Below are 16,182 nucleotides of genomic sequence, written 5' to 3'. Positions count from 1 at the left end.
CTGATTACAAGCATTCTTACAAATATCTTCTCTATGTTCATCAGAACAAAGACATTTATACAGATTTGGAACAACTTGATGGTGAGTAAATGCTATTTTGGGAGAACTGTTCCTTTAACAAGACTAGACTCACAGCTTAACAGCTTTAAATGTTATAATATTCTCATCCACACCTGTGTGTCCTTAGGGACCTTTTGTGAATATTTTATTGCATTTCTTTGATTACGTAATATCTGGTGCGTAGGCGAGGCTGTAATTGGTACGTACGGTTTGAGCATGTCTGAACTCCAACCTGAATCATTTTGTATCACGTAGCACCCACGCAACACTACAGCAAAATCAGAACGTGCTCCACACAAAACCCCCCACACACTGACCCTGCAGCCTAGAGTGAAGATATGCAATGTGAACTTCACATGGAATGAAGAACCAACATATATGTGCAATAGTCTCATGTTACACTACACAGCTGAGTGCTCAGGCTTTGGTAGTTTACGTTTTGAAAATCATCAAAATTTGCTATTTAAATTCTTAATGAGTTCCAGTTGAATGCTCCATTAAAATAAAAAACATCTCTGGTAATACTGAAAAATGTTCGAGACTAAATGAATAGTTGATAAGATTGTTTCTTTTCTGTCTAGACCTTTCACCCTCGTCCAGTTTGTGAATGTTCTTTTAAATTCCCATGAAGTAGTGATTCATGTTCAGAACAGGATTACTGCTTTCGCAGCTATTTCAAATATTGCAAGCAGAAAATATTAATAGACTCTGGTTTTTAAAGGTTTGTAAGGCTTTTTTGTCTTGAATTCCTGTTTTTCTTGATCATTTCTATTTTCTGTATCTTTCAGTATTCTCGGCAATATAAAGCATGTGGAAAATGGCATAAAAAGCCTTCAGATCTTTAATTCTTAAATTGTTTCAGTTAGAATAGTTTTAAAGAGCAAAAATACATTAAGATTTAACTCTTTCATGCATTAATTATGATAACCTCAGTCTGGATAATTTGTCCTGTTTTGATGCTCTTATAAGGCGTAAAAACAGAATGCAAAGTAGATGGTCAATTCCGTGAAAATGTCAACCCAACATTTATTACTATACTAACAGCACGGATATCATTTTCAGGATTGTCATACATGACGGTAAATATTCCTCATAAATGCACAAATGAAAAATAAATTACATACTATTTTATGTTCTATAAAGAGATTTAGTAAACCATCAATGCTTAATTACCTCTTATTGTTTATCCATCTGCACAGGTCAAATAAAAAAATACAGAATTAAAATTAACACACAGAAACCCCAAAATGTTACAAACAAGTTGCTTTATTATATTAGCTTGAATACATACAGTCTGCAGTTCAGCCTAGAGATTTCTATCTTCATGCAAAATGCTGAAAACATGATAAACTGAAACATGCACAAATATTACAGTACAAGGGTGTTAAACACAATTTTGCGTGTTATTGCTGACACTGACAGGCAGAATACAATGAGCATCTGCCACTACACCAGCACCCGATTGGATCACAAACACTGCTTTACTAAAGAAACACACCCCCATATCTTCCTTCTTTTACTTACAGGCCTGTATTTTATGTGTGAAGAGTTTATGTATAAGGGAAGGTGGAAGCAAGTATCAGTGAACTTTTATTTTCTGTGGGTTACAGCACAATGTGTTCAGGTGTTCGTTTTTGTGTGTTTAAGGCCTGAAAATCTTTCTTTGGCAACACTTTTAATACGGCACATAAGATAAAGGAACCCTGAATGAATGTAAGGAACAACAGTAAGCCACAGTCTGAGTGGATAATAAAAGATGAGGCGCTATTAAGGAGAAACTATCCCAGTGGATCAGCATTATACAGAAGCCCTGGCTCAACATATCCATCTTATTTTTGAGAAACAAGTCACCCTTTGACTTTCCTTATGAACAAGAGCTGGCAAATGTTTCGAAAGCTAATGAATTAACACCTTTAACAATCTACAGACTGTAATACTTTATACAAACACAATGTGAATTTAACAAAATGGAAATTAATATATCAAAAAAATCACTCTCCAGGAGCCCGATAAGGTACACATCTAAAAAAAAAACAAGCAAAGAATAAACATTAAAGAAAAAAGGCCCACTTTACAAAATTACAATTTTTTTTTAAATTAAAACATCCGATTACAGTTTCTGAAATCTCGTTTTTTGAAAAAAGAAGTTTACAGAGAAATATTTACCCTTTATTCATGCTTTTGTAAAGCGGTTCGTTTTATTATACCCTAGAAAAATACATTGGAATGATATTTGGCACGTTGTGACTTGAACACATTATAGAGCACTTGGCCTTTAAAAAGAAAGAGATTGATTCTAATTTAAATCACAAAATACTTTGCAGTCTACACAAATGAACTGGACAGTCCATCTCCCCGCCCAGTCGGCTCAAATATAACCGCAAGTTAACTTTCTCTGTAATTCAGATTTAGCCAGTGCAAAAACACACGTACATATATATACACATCTTAGATGGCTGTACATTCAGTTAATTAAAGGGGAAAGCAAAAAGAGAAAAAAGACTAGAGAAAATGTATAGAGGTTTAAAAGCAAAAGAGTAATTTAAGTGCTGGTTAAGTGCAGATTCTGGAGTGTGATATATAGCAGAGACCTTTTGGGATCAATGGCAGCTCAACCCGTGGGCATTACACAGCAAAATCTTCCTGATTTCTCCAACGTACATTCAATATCACTTTATTGCTTAGAACTGACATTTATAAAGTAATTACTTTAAGGCTTAGAAAAATTGTTACTAAATGATTAAAACTATCAACAAATTTGGGACACAATATGAATGCATTAATGAACTACAAAAACAAAAAATATGCTTTTTCCTGATTTAGGTGAATCTGACTTAAAGGGATAGTTCACCAAAAATCACAGTTTACCCTCATGTTGATCCAATTGAGAATAGTTAGCTTTTTGGGATGAATATGCAAAATATGCTGGTAAACAAGATGAGTCGGGTTATACTGCGCTTTGTAACCTGTGATCTGGCGTGAACTCTGTTCTTGGAATCCCTTGTGTAACCCAACCTCACAGTGATCATATCCACAGCTTTGGACAGCAGTGGAGGTATGAAAATCACATACACGTGTTTGATGGCTTCTGAGGGTGCACAACATATTGACACATATTAGTAAATGGAGTTAGGAAAGGAGGAAAGATTCCAGGAGAATTGCGGTTTCAGTTCTATGCTTTCAAAAGACCTCAAAACTTGTCTCTGGAGTTGTCTTGTAAGCTCATAAAGCCTACGGTTTCTGACAGCTGTGGTCTGGTGCTGAACCCATGGAGCAGCTGAGACACCTAGGCCTGGCCAGGGGGTCGGTATGGGAAGATCCTGGAATTTGCAAAACTGTACAAACTTGCACTATATCATCACACAGATCACCTGAGTTATGTTTCTGTTTTACACTAATGTGAGTATGTTGGCCTGCTTTGAGTGCAGCCCTTTTGAAATTTATTAGAGGAGGATTTCCTATTCATAATACCCCAAATTTATTACGGAATTTGGAAGATCTTTCCTCTGGCCGTCCTTCTTGGCTCTTCTTGGTACCACACATGGACACCATGCCAACAGGCTGCAGCCCACACATTGGCCAGTGACCTACTTCCCTTCCTTTTTCCTCATATCAAAGATCATGCTTTTTTGCAAGTCCCACTTTCATAGTTGGCTAGTTATAAGCCCCCAGACTGGGATGAGGGGAACTCCATCGAATCCAAAGATGACCTCTGACCTAGAACAAACCTGCGGGCCGTATATCAGTCCTGCTGCTACTTTAGTCAGCCAATAAAATGGCTTTAATTTGGATTACAGGAGCCCAGAGCGCTAGGGTATTCTGGGATGGCAGGGGCACGGGAGATACGGCATGACCGCTTCAGCCCAAGACCCCCTAACAGGAAGCAGAGGTGAAGTCTGGGATATGCATTTGGAGAGCTAAACTTTGTGTAGAACAAAGGCCAAATCTGTGAAGTCCAAAACCCAACTGCCACCCCGGATCAAATTGAACAACAGTATAAAAAATCAAGTGCTACATGGCCAACTTGGTTAAGCCATTGAAGTATGTTTGAAGTTGAATGGAAAATGTGATTTAACTGATAATAAGACTTTCTTGCTATTCACAGCCAAGCCGACAGAAGCTTCCAAGAACCTTCTTGTATATACTGTGATGTATTTTAATCAGAAATGACCCATTTTCACAAGGACCTAGTTTTCGTTTTACTTATAAGACTGTTTTAATGATTTAAGTGCAATTACAAATTCATTAGAATGACTTAAATAAAATAAAATGAAAAGTAAACAAAGAAATATCCATTTTTGTTTTAAAGAATCCGAGCAGAAAAACAAGATGGATAAAAACCAGACGAAAACACAAAGAGTACAGGAACCAGAACTGACCATGAAGGTGATTTGTGGATTATTTTAAAGACGTAATCGAGTGAGATGCTGCAAAGACAGTAAGCATAAAATACCGACCCTATCCACATGAACATCAACCCTTAGAACATTAAACAAACAGCATCAGAATAACACAAAACATAAAATATCCCACATTCCAGTGAAAATGGAGATCATTGAGCGGGCTGAGGGATTATGGACCCTTTGTTATCACCACCGGGAGTAGAGAGAAATATGTTGACCAAGATGTTGTCTGTCAGAGGACGAATGGTATCTGAGCCTGAATGAGTTCATTGGCCGCATCTCAACAGCTTCACAAACTCCACCGGGCTGTTAAAACGTTAACCTGGTAGATACAATACAAAACATGTGAATCGCAGCATATCTACTCAAAAACTTTAAAAGGTACTAACTGCGCGATGAGCATTCCGATGTATTTTCCACAAGGCCGTTTATCCAGGCACAGGCATTCTGGATCTTCTGTGGTGTCATGCTACCCACCCTCAAGGCTCAACAAGCTATACAGCTGAAATAACATACGAAAACACCACCCGTCAAGGGGTCGATTCTCACACTGCATTATACCGCTGACTGACACGGACTATCAAAATCCCAAACACTGGTTTCCTATAACTGAGTGCTCAGCACACGGAATTGGATCAATGTCTTTCTGTGCAAAGTTTGCAAGTCGAGTCACAGAGTGGCAGCCCTGAAAATCCTCTGTAAATGTCCAGCATTTGGGTTAATCCCGGTTTGATGTTCCAGATGTTCTGCGCAAGGTCACGCCACGCCATGGACCTACAAAATGAGTCCTGGATTATTCCTCTCCAGTGGTTTGAAATACAAAACCAGTCTCCCGTCTGAGCTACCGAGACATGAACATGCAGATGCATTTCCCAGCTTTCGCTTTAAATGTTTGTCAGGGATATGGTGGCCGTACGGTGGGGACCAACGAGTTCAGTTAAAGAGAAAATAAAGGAATAACAATAACAGAAGAAACGAGAGACCTGACTTGATGATCGGATACAAGGAGCAAATTACAAACTGCATCAAATAAATTTGGCTATGTGTGGAAAAACCCCAGATGTTTGAAGGATGGAGAGATTGGGTATCATGTATGAAAATCTATTGAAGACTTGCAGTCTTGGCATGTACTCCTACTGTAGCATGTGGTTTGACTCTAGTTCTCAGCATGAAAAAATGTGCTTGGCATTGCGCCGTATTGCAAAATCATGTGTACCCCAATGTAAATGTGATGGGATTGACTGGATAATCAATGGGTTTTGTGCAATAATCCGAATCAAATCCTGAATTAACAAACACCATGCGGCGAAGGAAAAAAAATCAACTAAACGTGTGAGATTGTCAAACTAAATGAAATACAATGAGCTGTAACTTGCTCCTTGTGAAAATAACACAAAAAAAAACAATTTTCGATCACCCTTTTGCACCAGAGGTGTAAGGGTTTTCCAAATTTTATCAAATGTCAAGAGTGCCCCAAACCCCCCGATTCTCCTGTTGTCACATGTCTATGCGCCTCTTCCTTGTCACATATGACGACTTTAATACACCATGGAAAGCAGAAGAGGATTGGATGCTGTAGAAACATGTGACTTCTTCATAACAGCAGGAGAATGGTGGATCCATACAGGTGGGGCTGGTGTGAAAGGATAATCTGAGGGTCATTTAGGTCTGCTGGAAAACATCAGAGCTGGTGAGTCTTTAAGAAGTGATGTAACTGATGGCTGTCGGAAGAGATGAGCTGAGCTGAGCTGAGCTGAGCTTCCGACCTTCTGCTCAGGAGCTCATTCTGAGATGGAAGAACTGAGGTAATAAAACACGTCATTAGTATGAAAGTAATTAGTTTTTATCTTGCTTAAATTAACGCAGAATCCACTGAGACATCTAGCATTAGATTATATTTAGGTTTAGTAATGTAAGGAACAGGTTATACACACCTCAGTGAATTGGTTATCTGTGTCAGTTGTCTAGATGGCGGTTCGAATACAGTCGGCTTCCATCAACTGCACGGCCCCTGCTGGTCCACGCTTCACGATTTCCAGGCCTATCGTACGAATCCATATCACCTGAGGGCTGCCTCCTGCATGAAGACTGATCAGCTTCTCTATCATCTACAGACTAGATGCAGAGAAAAAACAAAGATATAACAAATGTGATTACGCTTATTACCAGGAACGAAATTTACTAGAACTTGGGGTAAAGGGTTGCTGACATGAAATGTTTCTATGCACATAATATATGTCTGTGTACTGTGCATATATTTTGTGTGTATAAACACAAACACCCATATATTTAAGAAAAATATTAAATACAATAATGATATATAATAAAATAAAAGGTGTATATATCATTTAAATACTTGGTTAATATAAATATTCCTAAATATATATATATATATAAACATGTATGTGTATGTTTTTGTGTTAATAAATCTAAAATTATATGCACAGTACATAGACATATATTATGTAAACATTTTTTTTGTTGTTGTTAAAAGTACATTTATATCATGATTAATTGTTTGACAGCCTTAATTTAAATGTATTGAGTTTGACTGACCAAAATGAACATAACCGTTTAACGTGGTTAAAAAAATGCCATCATAAAACTAATAAAGTTCTAGAAAATCTGACGGATATCGTTTAATTATTTTATGTGTATATAGACAACTTTTACCCATAGTTTCATAGATTGAGAGCTATTGGTCAGACCACATAGTGAGGCCTTATATAGAACAAGTATTGTCTCTTTTCTTTACCATGAATGTGGAGACTTTACACAGCCAACCAAATGGTTTATGACGTCATTTATATAAAGTTCCCAAATGAGGCAGCAGGATATGCCACACATTGCTGTGGAATTTCGAACACAGCAGACAGATGCTAATTGTCCATAATAGGGCTTGAGGCCTGCTGGGATACGAGAGGTGGGTGTACAGGAAACTGGTTACGATGCATGGGCTGCCAAATGGGCAGGCACAACCTTGTAACTTCCTGTGTCATTCAGGAAGGGGCAAACGGGCGGAAAAGACCCAAGCACAATCTTAAAGCAAGATGTCATGGCAGAACGGGTTCCATGTAAGTTCTTTCTTTCAGGAAGCTCAAACCGCATTATGTGAACATTTGGAGCGATTGCTCTGCAATGGCTAATGCTTTTGAACGCAGTAACAGATCAAACTATGAACTCAGAAAACCTATGTGATTGAAACTCATCACAGAAATGGATATTAGTTTCTAAAAATTGATTTCTAATCAGTTAAGCTGCTAAACAAAATCAACAAAAATCATAATTTCTGAAGGATGAGCAGCTATCCATACAAAACCCGACACGACATCTGGCCAGGTAGGATTATTTAGTCTTTACCTCATATATTTGACTCGGATAACTTTAATGTCAGAAACACTAAGAATACACGGATGACCTTGATCTGTGCTTCAAACATGCCTTCATTAATGACGAAAGAGAAAAAAAACCCATTCATCAGCACAAAGTCACCGCATTATCCACGAACAACTCAGATCCCCTTCAGATCACTGGTGTATTGATCTTATACTGTATAAGACGCAGGGTGAAAATAAAGACGTTCATGGTGAAGCACATAAACAAGGAAACTGTTTGATATGATAAAGGCCAGGAGAAATCAATAAATGTATCAACAATTCACTCCTGCAACCGCAGCTGCGAGTCAGATTCATTTAACAGATCTGTTTTTACTAGCTGAGGTCTGATGAGTTTACAAAGCTATTTGTAATGGCCCCAAACAGGCCAAAATTGTTCTTTTTGGGGTTCTTTGTTTAGCATTCTGAGGAAAGAATTATCTACATGTTTATCTTAACAATAAATCAGCATGTCTTTAACTTTTTTGTTGGTACTTTTTGAGTTAAAGATTCACATTAATGTAGCAGGCACTTTTTCTGTTGTCAATAGCAATAGATTCTTGGTGAATTATTATTTTACCAGCCAAGGTGATTTTATGTTGCTGCTGTTAGTTGAAAAATCACATACTTTAAAGGACACCATACATCAGAGGTTTAAACTCTGATGCGTTACTTATAATAGTGATAACCCTGAGGTATTTATTAAAAAGATTACTCCAACTTCAGGGAAAAAAGAAAACCACATGTCTTGAAGGTAAAGTTCAATGCATGCCTGACCAAGTCTGATTACATAAATCCTTTCTAATAGACTCCAGACGGAGTGGGTACAGATGAAGATTGCTTTCAATCACTTGTTGAAGTCTGAGTATGTACTTTGTATGTACTCCTTGGACCAATCTGTTTTCCATTTTTTACCCCATTTCAACTTGGAATAGAAACTGAATTTACCTCTATGGATTATAAGAGACTTTAAAGCTGAAAGAGATAAAAGATTAATGATAGTGAATCCCGGACAAAGAGAAATGAGAGAGTGTGCTTACAATAGCGGTGTATTAACTTTCGGCTGCAATGACAGCATGAGGAACCATTTGTAGTACAGAGAAAACGGGCATTCAGTGACAGATAGAAAGAAGAGAGCAAGACAAATGATCTGACCTCTGTTCTAGAATTGACTTGTGCATACATCTCAAGATGCTCGCAAATAAACGAAGAGGCATTCGCTATCCATCAGTGCAACGGACAAAGACAACAAACACTGCATGAAATAGAACGTGAGAAAGTCGAGAAGAGAGTTAATGAGCTCATGTGTCGGGAAGGGGCCGTGTTTGAGGGGCTTGTCTGTGATTTAATTGAGTCTTGTGGATAAATATGGGGGCGGAGCTGTTTGTGATGTTTAATGAGAGTGTGATACTAATTGCCACTCTGATAAGATGAGCTCTATTCTCTTGTATAGTCTGTAAGCAAAAATTGGTTGAAAGCTGGTAAAAAGGGGCCTGCTTGCTTTGTTTTGACTGGAAAAGTGACGCCAGCCTGAAAATTGGTTTAGCTGTCGAGACAAAAACTGGCAGTTGACCTGAATAACAGCTCCACTAAAAACAAAGCCGTGCCCTCTGACCTATAGGTCATTAGCTTCCAAACACCCTTTATTTATGTTTTACTGTAACACTAGTGGTAGAAAACATGACAACTGCTTTATTATTAATCAAATTAAATGTATTTTTTTCCTAAAAGGATTTAATTATTGTTATATCTAGATTACTAAAAAGAAGAAAAAATATATAACTCCAATAATGAAACCAAGTTATTATGTGTGTAATACTTTATGATACAATATCCATACAGCGCTAAGTCACATTTTAACAACTGTACATTTCCTCCAGTGATGTGTGGCAAGATCTTATCTAACCGGAATAGTTCACTCAAAAATGAAAATTCACACTCTTGTCATTGCAAACCTGTACGACTTCCTTTCTTCTGTAGAAAAATATATTTCGAAGAATGTTTTAACCGAACAACGGCGGTACCCATTGACTTGCATTGGTTTTGTGTCCATGCAATAGAAGTCAATGGGTACCACCGTTTTTAGGTCACCAACATTCATTATTTTGTGTTCTGTAGAAAAAGAAACTAATACAGCTTTGAAATGACATGAGGGTGAGTAAATATTGACAGATTTTTCCTTTCTGCGTGAACTATCCCTTTATACACTTGACTTTTTTATATTCTGTTTGTCTCTAGAGTGTACATTTCTACACACTTTATAATGCATTTACGTACAATGTGTTCAAACGGCAAAAATGATTAAAAAACGGCATAAACCACTGGAACTGGAAAACACTGTTTCCAGCAAGGATTCTGTTACAAGAAAGACGGAAAGGAGAGCAAGAAAAAAACCTCAAGGACATATTTTTTCCTCTTTCAGATGCGGAAAGATCTAAAAATACTTCATGCTTATAAAATATCTGTAACCTTCACATGCAGTTGCACAACTTTTAAATCAAACAAAACCCCAAGGAACAAATGTGCTGAATACCATGACTAAGACATATTAATCATGACGGTGGCACAAAATATGTGAGCATGACTTCTGCTGTTCTATGGGGATTATAAACAGCTGGTATGATAATCCGTACAGTCACAACTGGATGCAAATGATCAGATGATTTGCTCCTTTCAATTTGTTTTAGTATGATACTGTATGCCCTTGTTTGCTGTTTGATTTCATTGATTTTATGACCACAGTTCACCCAAAAATGAAAATTATGTCTTCATTTACTCCCTCAAGCTGATCCTAATTTGTATAAATGTCTTTGTTCTGAAAACACAGAGAAAGATATTTGGAAGAATCAGTTCTTGGTCACCATTGACTACCATAGTAGGAAAAAAATATTGTAAATGTCTTTCTGTTGACAAAGTCAAGTCAAGTCAAATTTATTCATATAGCGCTTTTTAAAATGTTCTTTGTTACAAAGTAGCTGTACGTAAAACATATCGACTATTAGCAAAACATTTAAAGCACACATTTAAAATAAGGGAGAGAGAAACGCATCCAAGAGAGAGAGAGAGAAACATCACATTAAACAGACTATAAATTCCTATATGTAATATAAATTAAGTAAAACTTTAAAATAAATAAATAACACTACAACATATATTTTGATAAATGTCTGAAAGCAAAAAGTTCTGAGGAACTTCTGACTACCATTGTCATTTTTCCAACTATGGTAGTCAATGGTGGCCAAGAACTGTGTGGTTACAAGCATTCTTCCAAATATATTTCTCTTTGTTCATCAAAACAAAGATATTTACAAAGATTAATCCAGTAAATGAGGAGAATTTTTTTTAAGGGGTGAACATTCCCTTTAAAGTCATTAAGTGAACAGAACCGTTTCAAAAGGGTAAGCAAACTCTAATGCATGCACTTAAAAATCTCTTTAGACATAATGGTCTAAAAAGCAATGACTCACCATGGGTTTACGGCCTCTAGGTTGAAGTTGCTGAGCACTTATAGGCTCATGTGCAATAGCCCTCTCTGGAGAAGAAGTCTTTTTGTTCCTTCGTCCCGGCTCAGGGACAGACGCCACAACATTGCTGATCCTACGCATATATACCTCTGCTGGGCTTGGTTTAACTCCACAGTTAGAATGAATATTGGAGTTTGTTGGAGTGTCCAACACTGTTGTTGCCCGATATGCTCTCCACATGGTAGTAGACTCGCCATCATCCTCTGAGCCATCTAGCCTTAGTGCTCGACCAGATTCATCTACAGAAGCTGCCCCACGGCTCCTCCAAGTGCTCCTGACAGTGACATTTCTCATGTCTGGAAAACTGTCATCATATGAGAGGAGGTTTTGACTCTGGCCTTTCCAGCTAGTGCTGCTCTCAAACCCAGACTCATCGTTGTTGAAGTTTGAAACATTGGAAGACTGAAGCCTGTAGCTGCTTTGAGACAAGAGAGTTGCCTCCACAGGAGCAGATTCCATAAAACTGGGAGGTTCAGAGAAGTATGAATCAGTATCACTTGGACGTAGAGTGATCTCGCTCTTAGGTATGGAAATCTCGTAAGGTACAGAAAAGCTTCCCCTGTGCTCACTGCTGGGGCTAATGACGATATTACTGGTGGACGTGTGCCTTTCTTTGGAGGGGGGCTCGCTTGATATGCTGCTGCTCCGACTGCTTGTTCGAGAGGAGCTGGGGTCATTGGGGTAGAAGGTGATACTGCTGGTCATCTTGTTGGACACCGCTGGCTTTGCAGAGATCTTGGGTTTCCCAATTGTAGTGGAAGCCTCTGTGACTCCCCCTGACATAATTTCCTTTCTTTCAATCTCAACAATGGCTTGCTTGATAATAGCTTTTGAACGGAGAGCTTCACGCGGACTGCAGACCCTCCTGATTTCAATACCTGGAGTGGTCTGCATAGTCTCATGAGTTTCCCCTTCTGCCAAATGAGGCATAGGTTGCTCTTCATTGAAGGAGCCCATTGAGGTGCCATCTGAGCGAGAATCTTGCCGACGTGAATATCTAGGGTATATTGATGATGTTCTTACACTTGTACTTGACATTATAGTGTCACTTTGCTCACCTACTGATCTCCTAGAGCCAGTAGATTCGGTTTCTGAAGCTGAGGAATGACCGTCTGAACCATGATCACTCAGAACAGATGAACATACATGGGATCTGTAGGCACCATACGATCCATTTGCCTTGGACAGACTCAACATCCCAGAAAGATCCTGTGAGTTATCTAAACTCTCTTGATCGGTTAATCCTTTGTCAGGTGACACAATGCTTGAGGCCCTGGCTGATATTAAATGGGCCGCATCAGAACTGCTGGATTCACTATCACTTCCATGGTACCTGGAATACTTCTCAGTTGGGCTCTGTTTTTTTTCACTCTCATTTTGCTTGGCTGTGGGCTTCCAAGATTTTTGGTCATTAGCAGCTGGAGGATAGCGACTTAGGACTGAGACTTTCTTGCTCTCGCTGAGTGTGCTCGAAGATGACTGTGTAGCATTTCCAAGTTTTTCATCTTTCTTTGCATCTTTTGTCCCATTGTCAGATGGAGGAACGGATGCACCCGTTCTCAAAGCTTTCCTGACATTATGTGCTGGACTAGAAGCCCTTCGTACAGTCTTTGGGGAGCTCTCTGGGGTGTGACAATGGTCTTTATTCCTCAGCTTGCTTTCTTTTCTCTGCTGCGGAGAAGCATCTCTGCTTTTGTACTTGACTGGTTCAGCAGCAGGACTTTTGTTCAATAATTTCGGCTTTTCCTGTCTGAAGCCTCTTCGTACGTGGATTTCCTCATTTTCAGCCTTACCATTTTCCAGGACCTTTGTGGTGCTGATAATTTGTGTGTTCCCATTACCATTGCTGTAACCAGCTAGCTGCATTTTCATCTGCTCAACCTGGTCATGGAGTGTTTGATTCCGACTCCTTTCCTGCTGGTACTTTTCTGTCAGCTCAACATTCTTGGATTCCATGTTCTTTAAATTCTCCTCCACTAATTCCAACTGTTTCAAACGATTCTTAAGCCTTTCCACTTCTTGGCTGAGATCTTTAACTTTATTATCTTCCTGCCCCTCTAATCTATTTTTCTCATTCTCTGACTTATTCCACAAATCTGAGTCATCCGAATGCTTTAAGTATTCCAAACTTGTCTTCCTGGTGAGTTTGCAGGTAAGTCCTGTTGAGAACTCATCCTCAATTCGAAGGTCTTTGGAATCAAATTGGCCGTGATCTGCTGTGCCTAGTTTTTTTTTCTGATGCTCAAGTTTCTCATTCAGTTTAAGAATGATTTTCTCATCCTCTCTCTGCCTTTCCACAAGTCTTTTGCGTTCACTGACAAATGTTTGAGTGAGACTCTTTAGTTTTTCCATTTCCGTGGTAAGGGATTTTTCAGCACTGTCCAGTTGCGCTTCAGAAGATTCAATTTCCTTTACACGAGCCTTCAAGGTCTCAAGCTCAGAGGAGAGCTTTTTGGTCAAGTTTTTCTCCTCATTAAGACTTAGGCACAACTGGGTACAGTTTGACTTGCTTTTACCAAATGCCTCTTCAAGTTTCTCAACTTCAGACATTCGGCGCTGAAGTCGCTCAATCTCCGCCTTAAGCTCCTTGGTTAGTTTCTCCGCCTGATCTAGTTTTTCCCTAACATCACGGCAGAGATCTTCAGCTTTCCTCACTTCCTCATCCTTGCCTTCAATTTTGAGCAGTCTCTTCCGCATCGCCTCCACATCAGAGAGGAGTGAGGAATTACTCCCCTCAGCCTGAATGATTTTGTCCTGAATGTCAAGAAGTTCATCTTCAGCTTTCTGCAATTTGCTTTTGGCCTCCTCAAGCTCATCCAGACGTCGCCCAAAGCTCTGCAACTTGTGTTTTAGGTGGCGATTAGTAGTTTCTGTCATTTTTATATCTGATACTAATCTACTGTGAGGTCTTTATGGTTGTTTGATGGAGTGGAACACATTTGTATGGTGGTGTTTCCAAGAAATTTGGGGATTCTAAAGAGAAACTATGAAAAACAGGCTTGAAGTTTGGATCCCTGTACGTAGACTTCTATCTTGGTCTCCACTCTCACTGGTGCTCCAAGCGAGTTTGGACCTACAAGACAAAAAAAGAAAGATAAATATTACCTCCTGGAAGAATAAAGGGCAATGGATTATGATAAATAAACAGTCTGTGACTGTCAAACTGTTGCTTCAAAATTGAATACCAACTTCATATTTTAACTAGGAAAACTAGGTGGTGTTTAACAGTCAAAAACACAAAAGCAAATTTAACTGTTACCAAGAATCTTTGTGACTTTGGAAATAATTTGTTGTGTAGCAAAGCCCTTTATAACAGGTCCACAGAAGTATAAGGGCGATAAGCAAAAGACTTTAGAGTGTGAAAAAATTAAAGCATAGTACAAAGGACATCAACTGATGTCCCACCCCAAACACACTATGAAAGTACAGCATTGATTTCTTGCAAAGAATTTTGCTGACATCAGCACAACTTGCTGACCCTAGCCTCTGTTCACGTGTCTGTCACCATGGCAACATTCGTAGTGACAACAATCCCAAATCACATCTTCAGGACACTGAATAAAATTTTGAATGGCATACAGGCCAAGGACAGTTCTGGCCACAGCAACGCACACTATAAGTAGTCCAAAGGACAGTGCTACTTATAAATAAAACTCTTACTTGTGTAACCATTTTTAATTATAAATCTTATGCTATCAGGCACTATGTTGCTGCCTATTACTAGGGGTGTCACGATTCTCCAAATCGTCGATTCGATTGCATGTTCCATTCTAAGGTCACGGTTCGATTCGATTCTCGATTTTTACATTTATTCTTTTTAAAGGACAGATTGTCATTTTTCAAACTAGACTTTTATGCAATATAATATCTGACCTTTGTTTCAATGTACCACACTACATTGTCAAATTTAAAACTTTTATTAACAACATAATGTAACAATAACTTATATCTTTAGTCAATTGAAAACTTAAAATAAACTGCCATCTTCTCGTAATGTGCTGTGACAGTCATGAAGCTCTGTGTTGCTCTGGATGTCCAGCAATCTGTAGTCAAGGCAACTAAATGTGCGCTGCTCAGACCTTCAATAACTTTCTCTTTTACATTATTGTACATGGAGGGAATCACCGTAGCTGTGAGATGCGTTCTACTTGGGTGCTCTAGCACGCTAATTAAATGCCTAAAACCGGAGTTTTCCACCACCGAATAAGGTCGCATTTCCGCGGCTATGAATACTCCTACCGCACGCGTAATTGCATTTGCACGAGTTGAGTTGCTTGGAAGTTTAATTCCAAATGAAAACGGAAGAGTAGTTTGTGTAGTTGTTGGTTTAACAGATAAATGTATATTTTTGTGGTGCCTGCGGAGATGCCCTGCCATGTTAGTCGTGCTGCCAGTGAGAGAATATGGTACACGCACATAGCACAGCTTGCAAACTGTTGTTTTTTTTCTCGACAACGCGAACGTTGTCAACATAACTCACTGGAAATCCAAAATACTTCCACACCAGCGACTTCAGTGAAAGAGGAGGGGATTCGAGTTCTGTCGATGGGTCTCCTGCATCTGCAGTTGCCATGCTATCTTTTGAGTGGCTGTTAGAGGAGGTTGACTCGCAGCACTTCAACACATGTGTTTTTCTCCGCTTGGCAAGTATCCAGACGCAACATGGGGGCGTGGCAGCATCGACTATTCCATTTTTTAATTCGAAGTTTGAGACTGTGACTTAATTTCGTGACACCCCTAACTATTACTTAAAAGCACTTTTCAAATCTCAGGCTTGGATCAAATAAAGCATACAAGGTTTTATATCAAATGTATTAGAAG

General features: G+C 38.8%; 1 protein-coding gene across 1 annotated transcript in view; it reads right to left on the bottom strand.

Annotated features, from left to right (window-relative positions):
- Positions 1 to 1,308: 1,308 nt before the first annotated feature.
- luzp1 (leucine zipper protein 1) overlaps positions 1,309 to 16,182 on the bottom strand; it is a 41,268-nt gene continuing 26,394 nt past the window's right edge. The window contains exons 2-4 of the mRNA XM_056767417.1: positions 11,305 to 14,434; positions 6,398 to 6,578; positions 1,309 to 6,263 (exon numbers count right to left, since the gene is read on the bottom strand). Of these exons, the coding sequence (XP_056623395.1) occupies positions 6,420 to 6,578; positions 11,305 to 14,238 (3,093 nt within the window). The 5' untranslated portion in view covers positions 14,239 to 14,434 and the 3' untranslated portion in view covers positions 1,309 to 6,263; positions 6,398 to 6,419. The remainder of the gene's footprint in view (positions 6,264 to 6,397; positions 6,579 to 11,304; positions 14,435 to 16,182) is intronic.

Source organism: Triplophysa dalaica, chromosome 15 (genome assembly GCF_015846415.1).
Source record: "Triplophysa dalaica isolate WHDGS20190420 chromosome 15, ASM1584641v1, whole genome shotgun sequence".
Classification (NCBI taxonomy): domain Eukaryota; kingdom Metazoa; phylum Chordata; class Actinopteri; order Cypriniformes; family Nemacheilidae; genus Triplophysa; species Triplophysa dalaica.
The sequence above is the reverse complement of the archived record's forward strand: the minus strand, read 5'-3'. Positions and strand labels throughout refer to the sequence as shown.